Source organism: Peromyscus leucopus, chromosome 7, assembly GCF_004664715.2.
Source record: "Peromyscus leucopus breed LL Stock chromosome 7, UCI_PerLeu_2.1, whole genome shotgun sequence".
NCBI classification, from domain to species: domain Eukaryota; kingdom Metazoa; phylum Chordata; class Mammalia; order Rodentia; family Cricetidae; genus Peromyscus; species Peromyscus leucopus.
Genome location: NC_051069.1, coordinates 72,047,992 through 72,066,911, shown reverse-complemented (window position 1 = coordinate 72,066,911; position 18,920 = coordinate 72,047,992). Strand labels below are relative to the sequence as shown.

At 38.7% G+C, this 18,920-nt stretch overlaps 1 protein-coding gene across 1 annotated transcript in view; it reads left to right on the top strand.

Moving 5' to 3' along the window:
* Nucleotides 1–8,986: 8,986 nt before the first annotated feature.
* Nucleotides 8,987–18,920, top strand: part of LOC114680653 (pleckstrin homology domain interacting protein) — a 127,011-nt gene continuing 117,077 nt past the window's right edge. The window contains exons 1-4 of the mRNA XM_037208233.1: nt 8,987–9,263; nt 9,369–9,427; nt 9,577–9,606; nt 9,790–9,849. Coding sequence (XP_037064128.1) covers nt 9,224–9,263; nt 9,369–9,427; nt 9,577–9,606; nt 9,790–9,849 — 189 coding nt within the window. The 5' untranslated portion in view covers nt 8,987–9,223. The remainder of the gene's footprint in view (nt 9,264–9,368; nt 9,428–9,576; nt 9,607–9,789; nt 9,850–18,920) is intronic.

Sequence of the window (18,920 nt, the reverse complement as noted above, 5' to 3'; positions counted from 1 at the left end):
TAGTCAGAAGAAAAAGCCAACAATTGTACTATACCTGAATGTTTTATGACTATAGAGACTTACAAAGTTTATTCAGGGGCTAAGAGCACTGACTGCTCTTCCATAGGACCTGGGTTCAATTCCCTGCACCCACAAGGCAGCTCACAACTGTAGTTCAAGTTCCAGAGAATCTGACACCCTCATACAGACATGCAGACAGGAAAACACCAATGTATATAAAATAAAAATAAATAAATCATTAAAAAAATTATCTAGAAGCACAGAGTATGGGCAGCTCATTGCTTGATTGCTAGTAGCTTTTCCCTTGTTCTTTCTTTGGGAAAGGTTTCCCAAACAGCCAATTTTTTTTTTCTTTTTCTTTTTCTTTTTTTTTGCTATGCATCTTGAAAACTGCATCAGAGTGACCTGGTTTGGAGTTGAAAATTCTAAAAAGAGACACCAGTATTTGTAAAAAACAAACAAAAAACCAGATGTCATCTTCAGAAAATTTAAATGTTTACCTGGAAGATAGTAAAGAGATCATGGTCCATGAGATCCAGTTGAGCATAGAGATTTGGGGGGCTAGCCATGACCTTGTAACATTATAGAAAACTAGGGTCATCCTTGAATTTTAATGGGACATTTCAAGTGACATCTTGACTGGCTAGGTGTCATAGAACATCATGATAGGGCTGAAATAGTTGAGCAATGTGATTCCACTGGTTATCAGTTTATATCTCTAATCAAAGGGTCCCTTTAAAGGGTCCTAATAGTCTTGGGTCCAGCCAATTCCAAGACTAAATACAGTGTCAAGAATATGGTCACATTCAACATATGTTTAGTAGAGGTAGTAAATGATTGAGTCCAACAATCAGTAAATAAGTAGCTAGAAATTAACTTCTTTATTCATACCCAAGTTTTACAGGAGTAATGCTGGAATTCACTTTAATACAGTTAATCAAGAAGGCTGGTTGGGGAACATACATAAAGCCTGATTATTAAAAATTGGAAAATTACTAACATTAGGAATTGGGTACATCAGTGGTTTACTTTTTATTTACTTATTTTTTTAGTATTTGAAAGTTTTCACATTTAAAATTTTTATTCTGAAAATTACTCAATTTCTAGAAGAATAAATATCCTGGCTTAAGAAAGAATTAACTCTTTTTTTTCAGTGTTAGGCATTGAAGCCAGGGCCTGGCACATGTTAGGCAATTGCTCTTCTACTAGCTGCACTCTTAAGCCCAAGGCTTAATCTTTTAAAAAACGAGAATGTAGGTTTGTAACTTTGAAAACTAGATCGGAGGGAAAACTTTGCACAGTATAAATATTTTTGTACTCAATACAACTTAAAAATTGTTACATTTGGGCCGGTGGTGGTGGTGGTGGTGGTGGCGGCGGCGGCGCGGCGGCGGCGGCGGCGGCGGCGGCGCGGCGCGCGGCGCGGCGCGGCGGCGGCGGTGGCGGCGGCAGCAGCAGCAGCAGCAGCAGCAGCAGCAGCAGCAGCAGCGGCGCACGCCTTTAATCCCAGCACTCGGGAGGCAGAGGCAGGCGGATCTCTGTGAGTTCGAGGCCAGCCTGGTCTACAGAGTGAGTTCCAGGAAAGGCGCAAAGCTACACAGAGAAACCCTGTCTCGAAAAACCAAAAAAAAAAAAAAAATTATTACATTTATATTTAGTGTGTGTCTGTGTGTGGTCAGTGTACAACTTGCAGGTGTCACTTCTCTTTCTACAATGTCTTGAGGATGAAACCCAAGTTGCAGGCTTGGGAGGTACCTTTATCTACTGCATCATCTCACCCACCTATAAGTATGGATGAGACTTCGACTCTAAGCAAAGTTTCAGTCTTAGCATGGCTACAGGACCGTTCGGCTCAAAACTCTCCACACCCAGTTGCACGACTAAAACTAATTTACTAGAAATTAGATGTCAAAAGCCTACTCTCACTCCAAGAAGTCCTGTAAAGCAGTCAGGAGTCCGTATTGTACTTAGGAGATTATTTCATATAATTTGTTAAAAATATCTTTTCCTGGATTTGTAAAAGTTATATTTTTGTAATACAAGAAATTAGGTTAAGACACAAAAGCATAGTCTGCATGTAATAAGTACATCCATTGTTTCTATTTCTGGTTTCTGAATTTTCTAAAGCTAAACTAAAGAGGTCTATGTAGCCATTGAATCAGATCTCTTGCAGTCTATGCAATAAATTGAGTTATTGCTGCTGAATAAAGCCTGATTTTAATAACTGATCACTGAGGGAGACAGGCCAGACCACCAGCGAAACCTCTGCTTTCCAGGTCTAGGCCTTCGATGGGGAGGCTGCCGCCTCACATTCACTCTTGGCCTCTGGACCGCCTGTGCTTATCTGTGTACCTTGTGTGTTGGAGTGAAATGTACAACAGGGCCCCCACCTGCAAACTGACATTTAAATGATGGTTCTTCAGCTGGTACACAGAAAGTAAGAATTTACAATGAGGATACTATTGTGTGAAGCGAGGCAGACAGGGGCAAGGGGCAGATGCTAGAGATGGACTTGGGGTTTCCATGTCAACTCACTTGTGTCCAGAAAAAGAAATATATCTTCACAGAAGTAGTACGTGATACCAGAACTTGTAATAGATACTCCTATTTGTTTTTTTTTTTTACTTTTAAAAAGTAAAGTTCTATTGAAATAGTTTATTGGTAAAATAGAATAAGAACTAATTGAACAAGAAAGGAAAAGAATTGAGAGCCAAAGGAATAAACAATTTTTTAATAATTATCCTAATAAAAGAAAAGGGTCTAGTAATAGTTGGTAATAGTTATTGGAGGAAAATATCCTTACAACTGAGCCACAGCAAATTTTCCAAGTTTATACCATAAATCACTCTTTAAAAATTTAAGGTTGTATGGGATCTGGACCCAATAATCAAACGCTTTTTCTAATTTAAATTTTGTAAAGAGGTGAAGTTAGGCAAAATTAGTCATAAAGAAATTCAAGCCTATGTAAGTGCTAGAAGCATCACAATCTAAGAATTGGAGAGAAGCAAAAATGACATGTAAAAATTCACTAATTTCTTTGTGTGAAATTTAATATCTGAAGAGGCCTCTTCCATCTTGACTTGGTCAGACACACGGAAACAAAATTAGTAATATAAAAAAACACATGCACACATTGCACAAGCAGAAAACACTTGTTTAGACTTCATTTGTTTATGTTTGTGGAAAAATGAGAAAGGAAGGAGAAAAGGAGGAGGAAGAAAAGGAGAAATGTAGGGTGAGGAAAAGGCCCTGCTTTCCTGATTTTTTTTTTTCAAAAATCGTTCCCAGCCTTTCCTTTGATAACCAAAACAGTTGAAAGTTAGAGATGCTAAAGATTTTAATGTATGACAACCTCAATTTTAAAAAGCAGGGACCAGATTCATATGTATATATATTTTTAGAGTTCTTACAGTAGATCCAAACCGATCACATTAAATGGAAATTGTTTTTTGAGTTGATTATGGATCTTGCTTCTCATACTTGATTTACCACTAGAAAGTAAAGTCTCATTTATGGAGGAGAGGAAAATTTTAGATATTTTTGAAAATGACTGAAGATGTAGGAGTGTTGGGGGAAGGTGAAAATCTGAGGCATGACCTTATGAAGGAACCCAAGACGGACTAGAAAAAGCGCACAGTGTGACCTGAAGAGTCAGGGACCAAGGGAAAAGAGGAGCGCTTTGAAGAATGGAAACTGTTCATTTTTGACTTTTTTAAAAAAAAATTGTTAAACGTTAAGAAGACATGCTAAGCCAGGAAGGAATGGCAGAACAACAACAACAAAATAATGTATTTCTTCCTTCTCGTGTAGTGCTACTTTCTTAATACTAGTGAGCTAGTCCCCCAGGGATGCCCAGTGATCCGACGTGTAATAACACTTGAAGGCAAACAGCACGGGTGTACCTACTACAGTGTCTCATGGAAAGGCTGTTTGTCTATAAATCATTCTCTCTCAGTACGGCTTTTTCCACACCTGAATGTGAGCACTCGAATTATGAAGGTAATAGGATTTGCAATCCCAGAATCTAGTGATAAGCCTTTCATAAACTTCAGCGCAAATATCTCACTAGAATAATGTTGGTTTTATTCTATAAGGGCCTGATGGATACTCTAGCACAAGTTAGCCGATTACATTTCAGTCTTTGCAAGGTGCAGGCACGTATAGGAAAACAAAAGCAATTTACATGTAAATTATAGCTAGGCCTCCTATTTTCTAACTCTGAAGTTGGAAAGAACATTTTGATTACCAAATGGGTTAAATCTATAATGTCAGTCACATCTTTAATCTTCGTTGGAAACTAATTTAATTCTCAAGTTTGAGTTGGACTTGACCTCTACTGGCATCCTGAAAGTTTAGGTCTTACTCCTTCGGAGCCTTTTCCTTCCCCGCCGACAGGTCTACTTTGGTGTCCTTGGTTCCTCGGCATTTTTCTTTTGAGAAAATTTCTCAATGTTTGCTAGAGAAGCCTCCCTTCCTTCCCTTTCCATAACGAAATCCATTTTTATTCTGTGGGGGTCTTGAAGTTTATGAATTAAGTACATATAAAGGCAAGAGATGACTAACTCCTGCCCTGAAATCCTATCTCAAAAATCACATGAATAATAAAATGTTTCATTTAAAATCCCTCCAGTAGCAACTTCTGGAGCCTCGGCATCCTCCTCCCCATCTCTCTTTTCCACTGTTCGGAGTCCAGCCCACTCCCTGTCCATCAAGCACCTTGCTAGGATTGAACAAGCCTGCAGACATCTTTATGTTTTTTTTCCCCCCTGAACAGGCTTTTTTTACTTCATTTACTGTGCTGCTCTGAATCTTGGAGAAATATGTTCTAAAACTGTTTCTTTTTTCTAACGTCCAACTGTACTGTTAAAGTCATAAAGTGATTTTTAAAAAATAAATTTATCCATGAAGACATGTATTTATTTTATAAATTAACATGTACAAATTGTAAACTAACAGGATAATTTAATTGGGAGGGAAAAGAAGCTTGAATGATTTACTAATGTTAAACTTGGGAAGGGAATAAATGATTGCTGAAATCTAGTTAATATTTGCTACAGATTATAAGGGAAGGTGCTACAATTTATGTAAAAAGTTCTTTCAGTGATCTAATAAGGGATAACCATTAAATATCTAATAAGGGGTAACCATTAAATACCAAAAAAACCTTGTTAAGTGATGGGGTGGTTTATTCAAGTAAATCAAGCCTGTTCTTTCTAAAGGCACCTGAATTCTATAGCTGCTCATGAACTTCAGCTTTGGCATTCACACTCTGTGGAGACAGAAGGATGTGAGAAGACAAAGACAGACAGGCATGGCAGGAACACGGTGGTGGAGAGCAAAGCTACAGGAGCGTGGCTTATAGGACAACGCCCTCCTAACAGCGGATGTGTTTCGTTCTTCAGGGCAAATACGTATGTTTAAAAAGGTGTGTTCTTTGGAGAAGGATGCTTTCTACCTTTTTATTTCATTGGGTGAAACGTTTTGCTATGAAAGTAGCATATGAACGGAGAATACAAAGCTCAGAGGTGGACTGCCTAAGTAGTGTGAGCAAGAACCTGGGTTCAATGACCAGTATTACAAAATAAGAAAACAAAACAGAAGAATGCAACAGTCCCACCAGAACCCATAAGGATAACATGATACCAGTACTGAAACATGACTTAACATACAAGGTAACACACTGAATCCATGAGCTTCAGTTATGTGTCATTCACCATACTACAGGAGACAAATCAAATTTCATAAAGGGAGCACAACTGCAATTAGTAGCCATCTTATTCTAGAGAAGACTTAAATGGCAGATTTTTTAAAAAATAATTATTGCTTATCAAGATCAACACAAAGTTTTTGTGCAATGTTTAGCTTGTTTCATGCGATGCCAGGCTGCAGTATGGAATTTCATAGAAACTTCAAAAAAGTTTATAATTCTCTTAAACTATCATATAAAAATTACTTTCAGCTTTCTAAGAGTTCTTCTCTTTCTTCTTTCATTTTTTGTTTGTTAATTTGTTTTCTGTTTTATTGTTTGTTTTTTGTTTTTGTCCAGCTTTTTAGTTAAAATTCATGGAGAGTTTTTTTTTTTTTTTTTTTTTTTTTTTTTTAATTTGGAGTACATGAAAGAGATGAAAATAGAAAGGGCTGTGGGTGGAATCTCAACTCTCTATAGAAACAGATAACCTGTGAAAATAACTGTACACACTCTGCTGTGGGAATAAAATACAGGGCTTCTAAACAGGAGCTTCTATTTGATAAGCACAGACATTTTGCATATAGATGCACAATAGATGACTGAGCAAGCTCCCAGTGAGCTGAAATGTTTGATGTTAAAGAGACTTATGTGAAGTCATCTTGGTTTTATTTATTTATTTTTCAAAAAAAAATTAATGGACTTAGCAGGATATAATTTAACAGTGAGAGGGAAAATAATACTTTATTGGACTGAGAGAATGGGAGAAAAAAAATCTTAATTTTTGTCAAGTTCTCTGTGTTTTTAATACAAAGTATTGATAGGAATTAGTTTAAAGGCAAGCTTGTACTGTTTTCAAACTAAGTTTTTCAAAAAGAAACTAAAAACATTGTCAAGGGTTAGTCAAAACAATGGGAATATCTGAATATGATATTCAGAAGGAAGCAGGCTTTTCTTAAACAAGTTTATTTATTTTTTATTTTGGTCTCATGAAAAAGCTCATAAGGCTTCTGCATAAAAAGCATACATGAAATAATCATGATAGCTTTGCATATCTCCCAAACACCTATAAGACATGTACAGAAAACTTTACCCAGAGAAATTTTGCATTACATGTCGAAATTTGACTTTACTTCACAAGGATAAAAAAATCTAAGCATAAGAATTAGATTAGTGTGTGCATTCAGAACCAGAAAATGTCAAGTAGAATTTCTAGTTCTCATAATCTGTTGATTTAAAGACCTTCCCAGTGGAATATCACAATTACGTAAAGAAATAACACATTTTAAGAAGTAAAGATAAAACAGCATCAGCCATATAAATAAATACAATTGCAAAAGGCATAGAAAATGTGTTTTTAAGCCTAAGCATCTAGAAGCCGGCTATTTTACCTATCACTGTAAGAATAAAATGCCTTTAAAAATGCAAACATTTTCAGAATCTGAGGATAGCCATGTCAGGTTACTAGCAGTTCTTCTGATAACGAGGCGGTGACAGGACCAATCATGGTAACCTCTCATTTCTATTTTATTGAGTTACAAAAGGCAATTTTATATCCCATTATTCCGAAAGGGTGGAGGTTGGTCCCTCTTGCTTCCACGTGTAAGCATTTCTGATGTTTTAGTGCACTCTTGCAGTTCAGCCCAAGGCAGCTGCAGCATTTCCCACCAGGAAGGCAAGGAGCTAGGAGGGAGCGAGCTTTGAGGGAACAATCCGGAAAACCACAGTACAGCTTCTTGGTCCTTACCTCACAAATTACCTTTTAAAATCAGACTCATAAAAATGCAGCTTATTGTCTAAAAATTTCAAAGAGGAGCTTTTGTTAAAGGATTAACAAAAGAACGACTATCCTAATTCTTTTTAAAATGCCAACCTCTAAAAAACTGACCTCTCAAAGTCTTTTTGGAAAGTGTTTAAATCATCTGGAGATAAATATCACTTGGTGTCCTTGTTTTCTAACAAATGGCATTTTCCATTGTTTCCATTAATTTCACCCATATTCGTTTTAAAAATAACAAGGCCCCTATCCTCATCAGCAAAACAAAGATGAACGATTTATCATATGAAACCAGTAATTACATTCTGATTTACGAAAGATTTTTGTTTCTGCTTTTCGTCTGTTTTTAAGAAGTCCTCCGGTGATTAACTGTAAACAGGAATGGTTTACACCTCAAATTAGAAGCCATTAATTAGCATGACGAAGTCAACTGCAAGATACACAGATAATTTAAATTATTTAATCACTAATCACCTTGGCTAAACTGTAATATACTCTTTTCAATAACCTTCGGTAGGTTATCGACCGGTCAGTAATTTACGTTCATATCAGTTAGAGATTAAGTATTAGCTAGCGTCCTTTCCTTCCCCTCAGGTTTATAATAGCCCTTCTTGTAAACACTTTAAAAAGCTTTACGGTTCTTCTCTCCCAAATCCCTAATTAGCCATCACTAGCCTTTTTGTAATAAGGGGGAAAAGATGATCTGAAGTACAAAATCTGGAGTTCCTCCTATCCGTTTAACAAAACAAAAAAACATTTTTTTTTTTTTTTAAATCGAACGCTTCAGGCAATGGTAGTAATAAAAGAAATATGCAGAGGTGGCTTCGGGAAATAACGGGTTTGCAAAACGCCAAGTGCCTCACAAAAAAAAGCAGCCCGAACCTCTATGGCAATCCACGGCACTCCAATAAATTACACAACACTTGCACAGGCTGCAGAAATATCGCAGGACAAGACTTACACAGATGCCAATCCGCAGCATTTATACTCATGCACATGGCAAGACAGAAAGCAAACACTAGCGTTCAAGTCGGGCAGGGCGGCGCGATCCCGACTTGGCCCAGCGTGAGAGTGCTCCCTGAGTGTCTCTGTGCGTGCGTGAGAGTGAGCCCCATCCTCCCGGCATTTCCCCTCTTTGGGCAGTTTTGCTTCATTTGTTTCCTATTTCTGCTACATAGAAACTAACTTCCATCTCAGCCCAGCCAGCGCCGCTGAATAGAGCCTGTGCTGCGGCTCCGTGTGCGTCAGATCCCTCCGCGCAGCCGTGCCGGGGCCCCCCTCCTTTCCCTCCTTCCCTTTCTCCCTCCCGCGGGCGGCCTCCTTCAGAGAAAGCGCCTGCCAGCCAGCCAGCCCGCCAGCCCGCCGTTTCGGCTCCGGCATCTTCTCGGGCTGGAAAAATAAATAAATAAGTCGCGGCCCGGGGCCGCGCGGAGGGGGGCGGGGGGGGGGGGACAGCGCAGGCCTAGGCCGAGGCACTCCTTTTCCCGCGGGGGGCGGGGGCGGCGAGTGCGGGCCGCGAAGGCGCGGACTCCTTTCTGCGGCGGAGGGATCCCGGCGGAGGCGGCCGCAGCCGGGGCCGCTGCCTGAGAGTTGTTGTTTCCTCCTCCTCCTCCTCCGCCTCCGCCGCCGTTGCTTGAATGGTGGAGCCGAGGCTCGGCTCGTGAGCACACACTGACAGCTACAGGGCAGGCGGCGGCACCGTCCCCGCTTCCCCTCGGCGGCGGGGTGTCCCGCCGGCGGCCCCGAAGTGACCCGCAAACATGTCTCGTGAGAGGAAAGGCCTCTCGGAGCTGCGATCGGGTAAGTCGGGCGCTGCGGGGCCGCCGCGCCGGGCGGACTCGCCCGCGGGCCCCCGCCCCCCGCGGCCGCTCAGCCCGTGTCTCCCCGTCCCTCTCTCCCGCGCAGAGCTCTACTTCCTCATCGCCCGGTTCCTGGAAGATGGACCCTGTCAGCAGGCGGCTCAGGTAGGCGGCGCGCGGCGCGGGGCCGGGCGGGCGCTCGCGGTGGCCGCCCGCGGGCGTTGGGGGAGGGCGGGCGGGCGGGCGGCGGCGGCGGCGGCGGGGCCGCGGCCCGGGGCGCGGGGCTCAGCGTTTGCCCCGCTTTGTTGTTGCAGGTGCTGATCCGCGAAGTGGCCGAGAAGGAGGTAAGGGCGCGGCGGGGTCGGCGCGTCCCGCCGCCGCACGGCCTCCTCGGGCCGGCGGCGCGAGCCCGGGCATCCGGCGGGGCGCGGGGCGCGGGGGTCCCCGCGGGGCGCGGGGCGGGCTGGGGCGGGGAGCGGCGCGGGCCGGGCCGGGGGCCGCGCTCACCGGGCGTCCTGTCCCCGCAGCTGCTGCCCCGGCGCACCGACTGGACTGGGAAGGAGCACCCCAGGACCTACCAGAATCTGGTGAGACATTCACAGCGCACAGCAAAGAAACTTTTCCCCGAGTCGAATAAAAATTGAATTTCCCGCAATTTTTTTTTTTTTTTTTTTTTTAACAGAGACAAAAACTTGGCCTCGGAACGGGAAAGCTGCAAAGGCCACGGGGGAGGGTTGGGAGGCAGGAGCGGGGGCGGCGGGGGGCGGTGGCTGGGGGGTGCGGGCGCCCCGGGGCCGCAGGGGCCGCGGACAATTTATTTGTGATATTTTGTTAATGTGCTAGAAATAAAGATACGTCATGAGTGTTGTGCAGTGCAAGGCCGGAGGAGGAGGGGCCGGCGCGCGCGTCCGTGCGGGCGGGCGGGCGGGCGCGGGCGCGCGCGCGCCGCGGCGGCGGGAGCGGCGCAAGCCTGGAGAGCGCGCTCGCCAGCTCCTCGCTTGCTCTGCACGCGCGGCCGGCTCAGCTTTCTCCAGACCCACACAATAGCTGGTGACTAACTGCTCCGAAGTGGCATTAGCATTTCACAAGAAGGCCTTTCAGCCAACGGACGAACCTTGGCAAGATTTTTTTCTTTTTCCCTTTTCCCCCCTCTCTCTCCTTTTCCTTTTTTTTTCCTGTAGATTCAGACCTAGATTTTTTTTTAAAGCTTTTTTTTTTTTGGTTGGAGGCGTTCAGATAGATCTTTGATGGTAGCTACCCAGAGGCACATTGTGCATTTATAGAGACATATCTGCTGAAGTAGAAACCGAGAAGTTTTAACAGGCGTTTTCTAATTTTGCTGATTCTTAGGGTATATCCCCTTTTATTAAAAATCATTAACGTAGAGCTTTGCTTTTTAGCTGCATAGTTACCGTGGTCTGGACCTTGGCTCTTAATTTTTTGTTTACATTGAGATGTTTTGCTTAATGGCTTGAAAAATCATGTGTTTTTTTTTTTTTTTTTTTTTTTTTTTTTTTTTTTTTGTAGTTTGTGGGTCTTTCAAGGCAATAATTTAAAAAAATAGCTTCCCCAAAATGGAGCTATCACTTGAGTATTGTGAATGGAAAGGTAAAGTCTCACTGCTAGTTGACTTTATTAAAAGAGCTGTAGTTTGCCTACCCTGATAGAAGTTGTTTGTATGAATGTATTGAATAGTCAGTTACGGCAGGGCCCATTTAACAGTTGAAATTTAGACAGTACTTTGAAAAAACTGTTTTTGGACACGTTTGTGACTGCTTGAGGTAGATGTAATTCCTCGTGTTGACAGGGCTGTAGTGATTGGGCAGTTTTGGTAGTTCAGAATGTCTTCTGTGAGGCGATGGCATGACACGATTCTGATTGCTTTGGTTTTGAATAGAATTCGCATAGCTTTTGTGTGTATGTCTTATGTTTTAACGTAAACTATTGATGACTACGCTGCTGTTTAGGCTTAAATCTAATGGAGACTGTTTTTCATTTTCATGCCTAAAGTTAGTTTTCAGGTAGCGATTTAGGGTAGTTCAGTCAATACTTGGGCCAATCCCAAAATGATTGGGATTGGAAGTAAACGCCACGGTTTACTGCTTTCGATGTTTTAAGTTTTTAGGTTTACAATTTTTGGTAAAAATCTTAATTTCCATATCTTCCTTGCTGTTTAAGAAAAATCAACTCTAAAAATACTGTCACAAAGATACAGTGTGTTTTTACCAAACTCAGTTTTCCTTTCTAAAAATCCCACAAAGTTCAAGTCAATAAAAACTGCTGTCTTTTTAACTAGGAGACTTTAAGTAATACTGTGTTTTTTTGATCAAAGCACTTAATGGTGTTTGACCAAATAATGACAATGTCTAATCTGTGTGGGAATATAATTTGGTTTGTCTAGTGAAAACACTACTGCAGGTTTAGATTTAGACCTAATTTAATTTTAGAGGGGGTTCTCATCGGTTCAGATACTAGTAAGATGAACTATTCATGGTTTTCAAATTTCTTAAATTGCCTTTGTTAGTGTGCTGCTTACCAAGAGGCATGCCTTTCCCACGAAGGTGCTTCTTCTTGCTTGAAGAGTTTTTATTTAACTCTAGTCAACGATGGCTTTACTCTTAAGACAGGTGAAAATTCCTCCTGGAACTTGGGGTTAATTATTGCTCTTTTATTTACTCTGCGCTTACTGCCTGCTGGATGCAAGGCACCCTTGGAAGTGCTTTCGTATCCATCGAGTTATATGCTGAGGTGTGTGAGAGTGTGATTTATCTTTATCTCACTTTAATTGCAATTTTAGTTAGCTTTAAAAACATTTTGATTGCCAGGTTTCTGAGCACATTAGTAGATCTGAAAATTTTGTGTTTTGGTAAACAAATGCAAAATCTCTTGTATATTCTGTTGCCTTAATTTAATCTCATGGCTTAAAGTTTTACTTTTTATACATCAAATTGAATTAACAAAAATTGCTTTAAAATTATTTGGTGTGTAAAAATGTAGTTTCAGTAGTTTCTACTTCTACCTGGAAATAGTTTGTTGGTGTATTAACCAAGAAACTGAACAGTATTTTAAGTGGAAAAATTAATGTGAAATTGGAATTTTCTAGAAAGTCTTTAGGAAGAAGATGTTCATTTGTACTTAATGAGTTTAAAAATAAGTATTGATCAGCACTGATAGTCTATGAATAGAATTGCAGTGATTCAGTTTTGGTCCAGAGGAAAATGGAGTGTTTAGTTCTGTTTTGAAAGTTTTATAAGTTAAGAAAAGTAAAACTGATATAGTATATATAAATGATTGTATATAAATGATTGAAAAGGGGGATTCTCACAAACTGAAAATTTTGTCTTTGCTACTAAGAATGTGATGGATTATTATCTGGGCAAACACTTAAAATATTCTTTTAAAAGTGAATGGAATATGATAGGACGTTAAAATTGTTTTGAGGACTGATTTAAGTTTATTCAGAGTTTATATTTGTTAACCTGTAAATTTTTTTTTAAGGTAAAGGACATTTTTCAAGTATTCTTCAGAATTCTTTTACATGAAGCCAAGTATTAATCCAAAAAAGTATTTATTTATTTATTTTAAAGATAGGCTTGCCTTGAACTGTCCACGTAGCTGAAGTTGACCTTGAATTTCTGCTTCCACTCCCAGAAGGCTGGAATTACCGAGTGGTTTATACAGTACTAGGAAATGAACCAAGGAGCTCTGTGCATGGCCCTTCAAAAACTGAGCTGGCTACATCTTCAGTCCAGCCACATTTCTATAGAATAAGAGGTCTATTTTTTGGACAGTGTTTTCAATTTTTTTTTCTGTGGGATTTCACTTATCCCAAGGTGGTTTTGAATTAGCTGCAACCTTATACAGTAGTCGGATGGCCTCTGTCCTCTGCCTCAGCTTCCCAAGTGTTGGGGTTATAGGCATGAGCCACCTGGCTCATTTCTTAATTCATGTATTTGAATTTGTTGAGTGTCTAGTTCTGTTTCCCACTTGTCTCCTTACTTAGTCCTGACTGCTATTTTATTAGATATTAAAGCAGATTATTAAAGCATTTTCACCAGACTTGGGATACTCTGATTGCATTATTTCTTACAAGTTCTTTTTTTCACTAGAGTTGATGTTTTGCTAATTTGTTAAAATGATATAATTTTGCTTTAAAAAAAAAAATCATACTTTTCTTTCCTTAAACTGATTGCATCTTACTAGATATATTTTTGTCAAAGTGAAAGAATTATAAGTCAGGAGATGTGGTTTGTTGTTTTAAACCCTGGTGATAGCTTGCAGGTAATATGGGCAAACTCTTAATTTCTCTTGTCTTGGTTATTTGTAACCATATGTAAAAGCATGGATTGAAAATTATCTGGAAGTATGATTTTGAGTTAGAAATAACAGTGCATTGTTTTTAAGTTCTTAGCCTTCATTTTTGGAGTTTAGTTTTCCAAACTGGAAAACTAAGCCTGTAGAAATCATGCCAATTTGGAAGTTGAATAAGTGCTTCTCATAGTACCATTCTTTGGTGGTCTTCCTACTTTGGTTTATGTTGCTGGCATAAAAATCTCCATGAAAAGCAACTTGGGGAGGGAAGGGTTATTTCATCCTAAAACTCCCAGATCAAAATCCATCCCTGAGGGAAGTTGGAGGAACTCATGTCAAAAACCTGGAGGCAGGAACTGAAGCAGAGGCCATGGAAGATGCTGCTTATTGATTTATTCCCTGGCTTGCTTAGCTACTTTTCTTATACAGCTTAGGCTGGGTACCATCCACAATGAGCTAGATTCTCATCAGTACATGGCCACAGGCCTCTTTGATTGAGGCAGTTCCTCTTCCCAGGTGTGTCAAGTTGACAACCGAGTTATTATAATACATTTCTTGTAAAGATGAAGGTTTTTGAGATAGTAGCCAAATTGTAGAATACCTCGTCATTGCTGTATGATTTGTGTTTTTCACTTTGGTTTAAGTAAGCTATTAGTAGCTTCAAATTGAGAGATGAATACAGGGGCCATGAATAGAATTTACTCAAGTATGTGTATATTTTAGGTATACACGTATTTAGAGTATGCTGATTAAATTGAGTCATGGAATTAAACTTAGAGGTGCACTTAAGGAAAGTGATAACATATGAGATGTCCTTAAAATAGGATTAAGATGCTTTGAAGACTTGTATAACTCTTTTTCCAGTTTGAAAGAGAACATATGAGGAGGTATATATATATATGTAACATGACAAGCAAGGCTTCTGTGGGGATTTTCTCCTTTAATTTTAAATTCTTTGACAGTTTTCATACATGTACATAATGAATTTTAATGTCCCCTTTTAAGAGTTTCAAATAATAAGCTTAGCTTGGTAGTTCACAAAACTGGATGTTTAAAATGACTTACAGTTATAATTAGGGATAAAATGTGTTAGGTAAAAAGGAAACAGTATGTGCTAAAGGACTGAAACTTCATCTTTTTTTATATGTGCAATTCTGTTGGTACTTAGTATCATTTTTAAACATTGGATTCATTTATAAAATTTATATGTGTACTTGTGGGTTTTTATGCATGTGCGATTGTGGAGATCAGGACAACTTGAGATGGTGGTCCTCAGGCACTACCCACTTTCTTTTTCTTTCTTTTTTTTTCTTTCCAGATAGTTTCACTGACCTACAACTCTCCTAGTTAGGTGAGTTTGACTGTCCAGCATATACCAGGGATGTATCTACCTGTTTGTCTTTCCAGAGCTAGAATTAATTACATGTGTGGATGCCTGATATTTTTTAACATGGGTTTTGGGGACCAAACCCAAGCACTTAGCTGACTTTATCCCCCAGTCCTATACATTTTTAAATGAAATAAATCCACATTAGATTCTTAATACTCACATTGCAAAGTGATGTGGTATGAAAGGGTAGTGGAATTGTTCCTTTCCTAACTGCATGGTGGTGGTTTATATGACTGAGACAGGAGTATCAAAGGCATCCATTTATTTGCTAATATCTAAAATGGTCTGATGATGAGAAATCCACCTTAAAAGGCTGGAGTGGTAATTGGTGTCGGTTTGGATTTGCTCTTGGCAACCATAGTGACAGTAGAAAAGGCTGTAGAACTGTGGCGGTGTAAAGTTTTCCATAAGGAAAGCATTTCTGTTTGAGATACAAGTACTCAACTTTCTCAGCCTAGCAATACTTTCTAAAAAAAGCTACTTTGAAACTTTAGAAAGTACTAATACACTTTTTAGACTTGAAGATGAAATAACCCTAAGAAATAGAAAAAAGGCCAGTGAATGTAAAATAAATAATTTCTTAGATATTGTGGATGGGTCTCTAGACATTTTGCTGTTAATTTTGCAATGATTTTCTGTGAGATAGCAAACATTAAATGTTTGGATGGTTGAGTTACCTTGAACTGAGGCTGGAGTTACAGCTCTCTATGTGGTCAAGCACTTGCGCAGTCTGAGTGAGGTCCTTTCTGGGTTTGATCCCCAGTGCTGAGAGAAGGAAAAACAATAAAAAATGAAGAGGAAAGTAAAATCCTGAAGTGATTAAAGATGTCATGAAGTTTTTTCTTTTAGGGAAGATTGTACGGTACTTTGGAGTAGGTAAAGAGAGACTGAGTGTTAACATTGGCTCCTTTTATTCACAAGTTTGTGGAATTTAAAGCCAGGGCAGTTTGTGAGAATTGTCACGTGTTGTTCTTAGTCTGTTTAAAGATGTGTTCCAAGCAATTTAATAATTTAAAATTTGCATTATTCTTCGGTTAGTTTTAGCTTAAATAAATACTGTCAAGTTTTTACTTCATTTAGAGGTTCTTTGTTAAGATTGTCTGCAAGTTTTTGTCTTTGTTGATTACCTCTGGAAATTCTTTTCCTGTAGGCATTTTTCTCTGTCCCAAGTTTTGTGACTGTCTGCCTGTTCCTGGAGAGCTTTTAACACATGGGCAGTTTATTTTGAGCAGTACCTAACCTAATGGGTGAATTCATTCTTTCGAGTAGTTTTCTTATGTGTATTTTAGGATTCTCAGAACAATATGTTAATATTAACTTACTTGGCCTTGAGTTAGCAGATTATTTAGCAGATAATAAAATAATTTCCTAGTTTATTTTGTATTGACTTCAGGAAGATCAGGCATTATATAAGTACATTGGACATAAAAAACTTATCTAATTAGGAATTTTAATTTACTTTTGTAATTATATCTAAAAGTGATAAGGGCTATCAAATTTAAAAAACTTAAATTACCATGTTTTTAGTTTCATATTTTGTTTGAGAGGATATTTTGGTGACATAAACAATTCATGAAAGTTAATAAATTTCTTTGAAAAAAAATTTTGAGAATCCATTTTGAAGAATTAATATGTGAAAGTGAAAGTTAATGTTTGCAATTAATAAGGTATTGAGCATGCAGATTATACAGAGGTATAAGTACTCTATGATATGGGGAAAATTTAATTTTTATTTATGGAATTTGAGAATATAAGATATTGCAAGTCAGAAACAATGATACAGAACAGTCATTTATGTAACTTTGAGAACTTGGTTATGCATACGAGGCAGTCGCTGCTTGTCTAAGTCTACCTTCAGTTACTCAGTACACATGCATGTGCAGTCTTTGAGTTTTCACGGATGGTTGGATGAGAAGTTTTGATATTGAGGAAATCTAAGCAGCAGCGTAGTTTGGTATATCTTCTGATTAGTTAAAAATGAAACTGTAATGAGATTTGTCATCTAAGTTATCCATGGCATTACAGATGATGGTAGCATGTAACAGGCAGTACCAAAGAGTGCGTGGATTCTGCCACAGTTGTCATGGCATGACTGTCCTGAGTTTCTGTTATGGGTGGAGAGCTTGTATAGAACTTAGGAAGGGTTATAGTGTAACAAGGCAAGAAATAACTACTGTAAGCTGAGTCAGTTGACTCCAGTTTACTTGTGGAGTGCAGAAACACTAAGTTTGTAGGCACCTTGGTGAAACACATGTCTGAAACGTCACTCTATCTCTAGATGTTAAGGGATAGTTATTTTGAGTACTGGAAACTAAAACATAGCTAAAAATGAAACTGGTTTTTCTGTTAGCATTATTTACATTGACACTTTTAAGAATAAGCAATTTAAGGACTTTCTCCTCTATCTTTTTACTAGAAAGTATCTTCATCAGATTCATAAATTTGAGTTTTGAATTACACTCTAATAGGTTTGAGAGAGAATTTATTGTACATAGCAAATACTTGATTTTAAAAACTCAGTGTGTTACTCTATGAATAGAGCACCCTACTTTGCTGTAGGGAGGAATCTGAAGAGGGTTTTTTTTTGTTGTTGTTTTTGTTTTGTTTTGTTTTTAAGCAAAACAATCAGATTTTAAGTGAATAAGGTTGAAAAATTTGTATTGCCATTTTCTTTAATTGATAACATCATCTGAATTAACTAAATGTATTCTTATGGTTGACTGATTCTTGAAGACAGGCATTCATGTTGTGTTTGTTTCCAAGTACTTTGTAAGTAGACTTTCCAAGTTAGTTTTGATGTTTGGCAAAAAGTGTTTGTGTTAACTGTTGTTAAGCATCTTATAAAGAAATGATGAAAATTTAAGAATTCTCAAGTTAGTTAACCTAACTTAGAAAATTTGGTTTATAGAGTCTGTTAAATTTTAATGCTCAAACTTGTGTAATTATTGGGGAAAACTAAAGTTTTGAGAAGGAAACAGTACTATAAACAGTGTTGGAATCTGGAGACCTGGACTTGATTAATTTGTGTCCTATTTTCTGAAGATAAATCCTTGAACAAATTTACCTTTTCTTTACCTATAACATAGGTAGTTTCCTTGCATTTGTTTGCAAATCTTTAATCTTTAAAAGATTAAATTTTGAAAAATAGTTGGCACCAACATGTTTTTCTGAGGAGAAGCTAGTAAAAAGTTACTAGAAAATACATACTAGCTTTAAAGACTATAGATAAATTTAACACATACTTAAAAAACCATAATAGCTTATAAATTTGGAAGTTTTGAAACTTAGTTTTAAAGTTTTGGAGTTTTTATGATTATGCTTATAAACAGTGAATATGTTTCTTGAAATTTTTTAATATTCTAGAATAATTGGAAAAATGAGAGTTGTATTCCATTCAACTGGCCTTTTATAATGCAAAATATAGAGAGCAGAAATAACCAACCCTTTTGATCTGACAAAGTTTATTGGTCTAGTCACATGGAAGGAATGAATATGAAGTGTGTATTTTAATTAAAACATCAACGCTGAACTTCATTTTCAGAAATACTGATTTGCTAAAGGAAGGACATTTTTAGGTCAACATAAGCAAACCAAGTAATTGGAATGAGTCTGTGGAGCTAACCTCACAGTGGGAATTTGCTGGATTTTGTATTGCTATATCAGTCGTGTATACGTCATGAAACTAGAAGTGAAACTGACAAGGGGATAAAAGGACTAAGGGGAGTGGAGAGGGATGAGGATGCAGGTAGGAGCCCTGCAGAGAAAATGCTCAATGTGCAGTATACACTTGTATGAACGTTTAACAAATAAAGATACCCTAAACAATTTCCTGGATTAGACAAGTTTTCTTCCCAGTATGTGGGTCACCATGTAATTTGTGTTTGGAGTATAATTGAAGTAATAGTTGACTGTTTATGTGCAGTGCTAAGGATATCAGATGGTTTAAATAATAAGTTA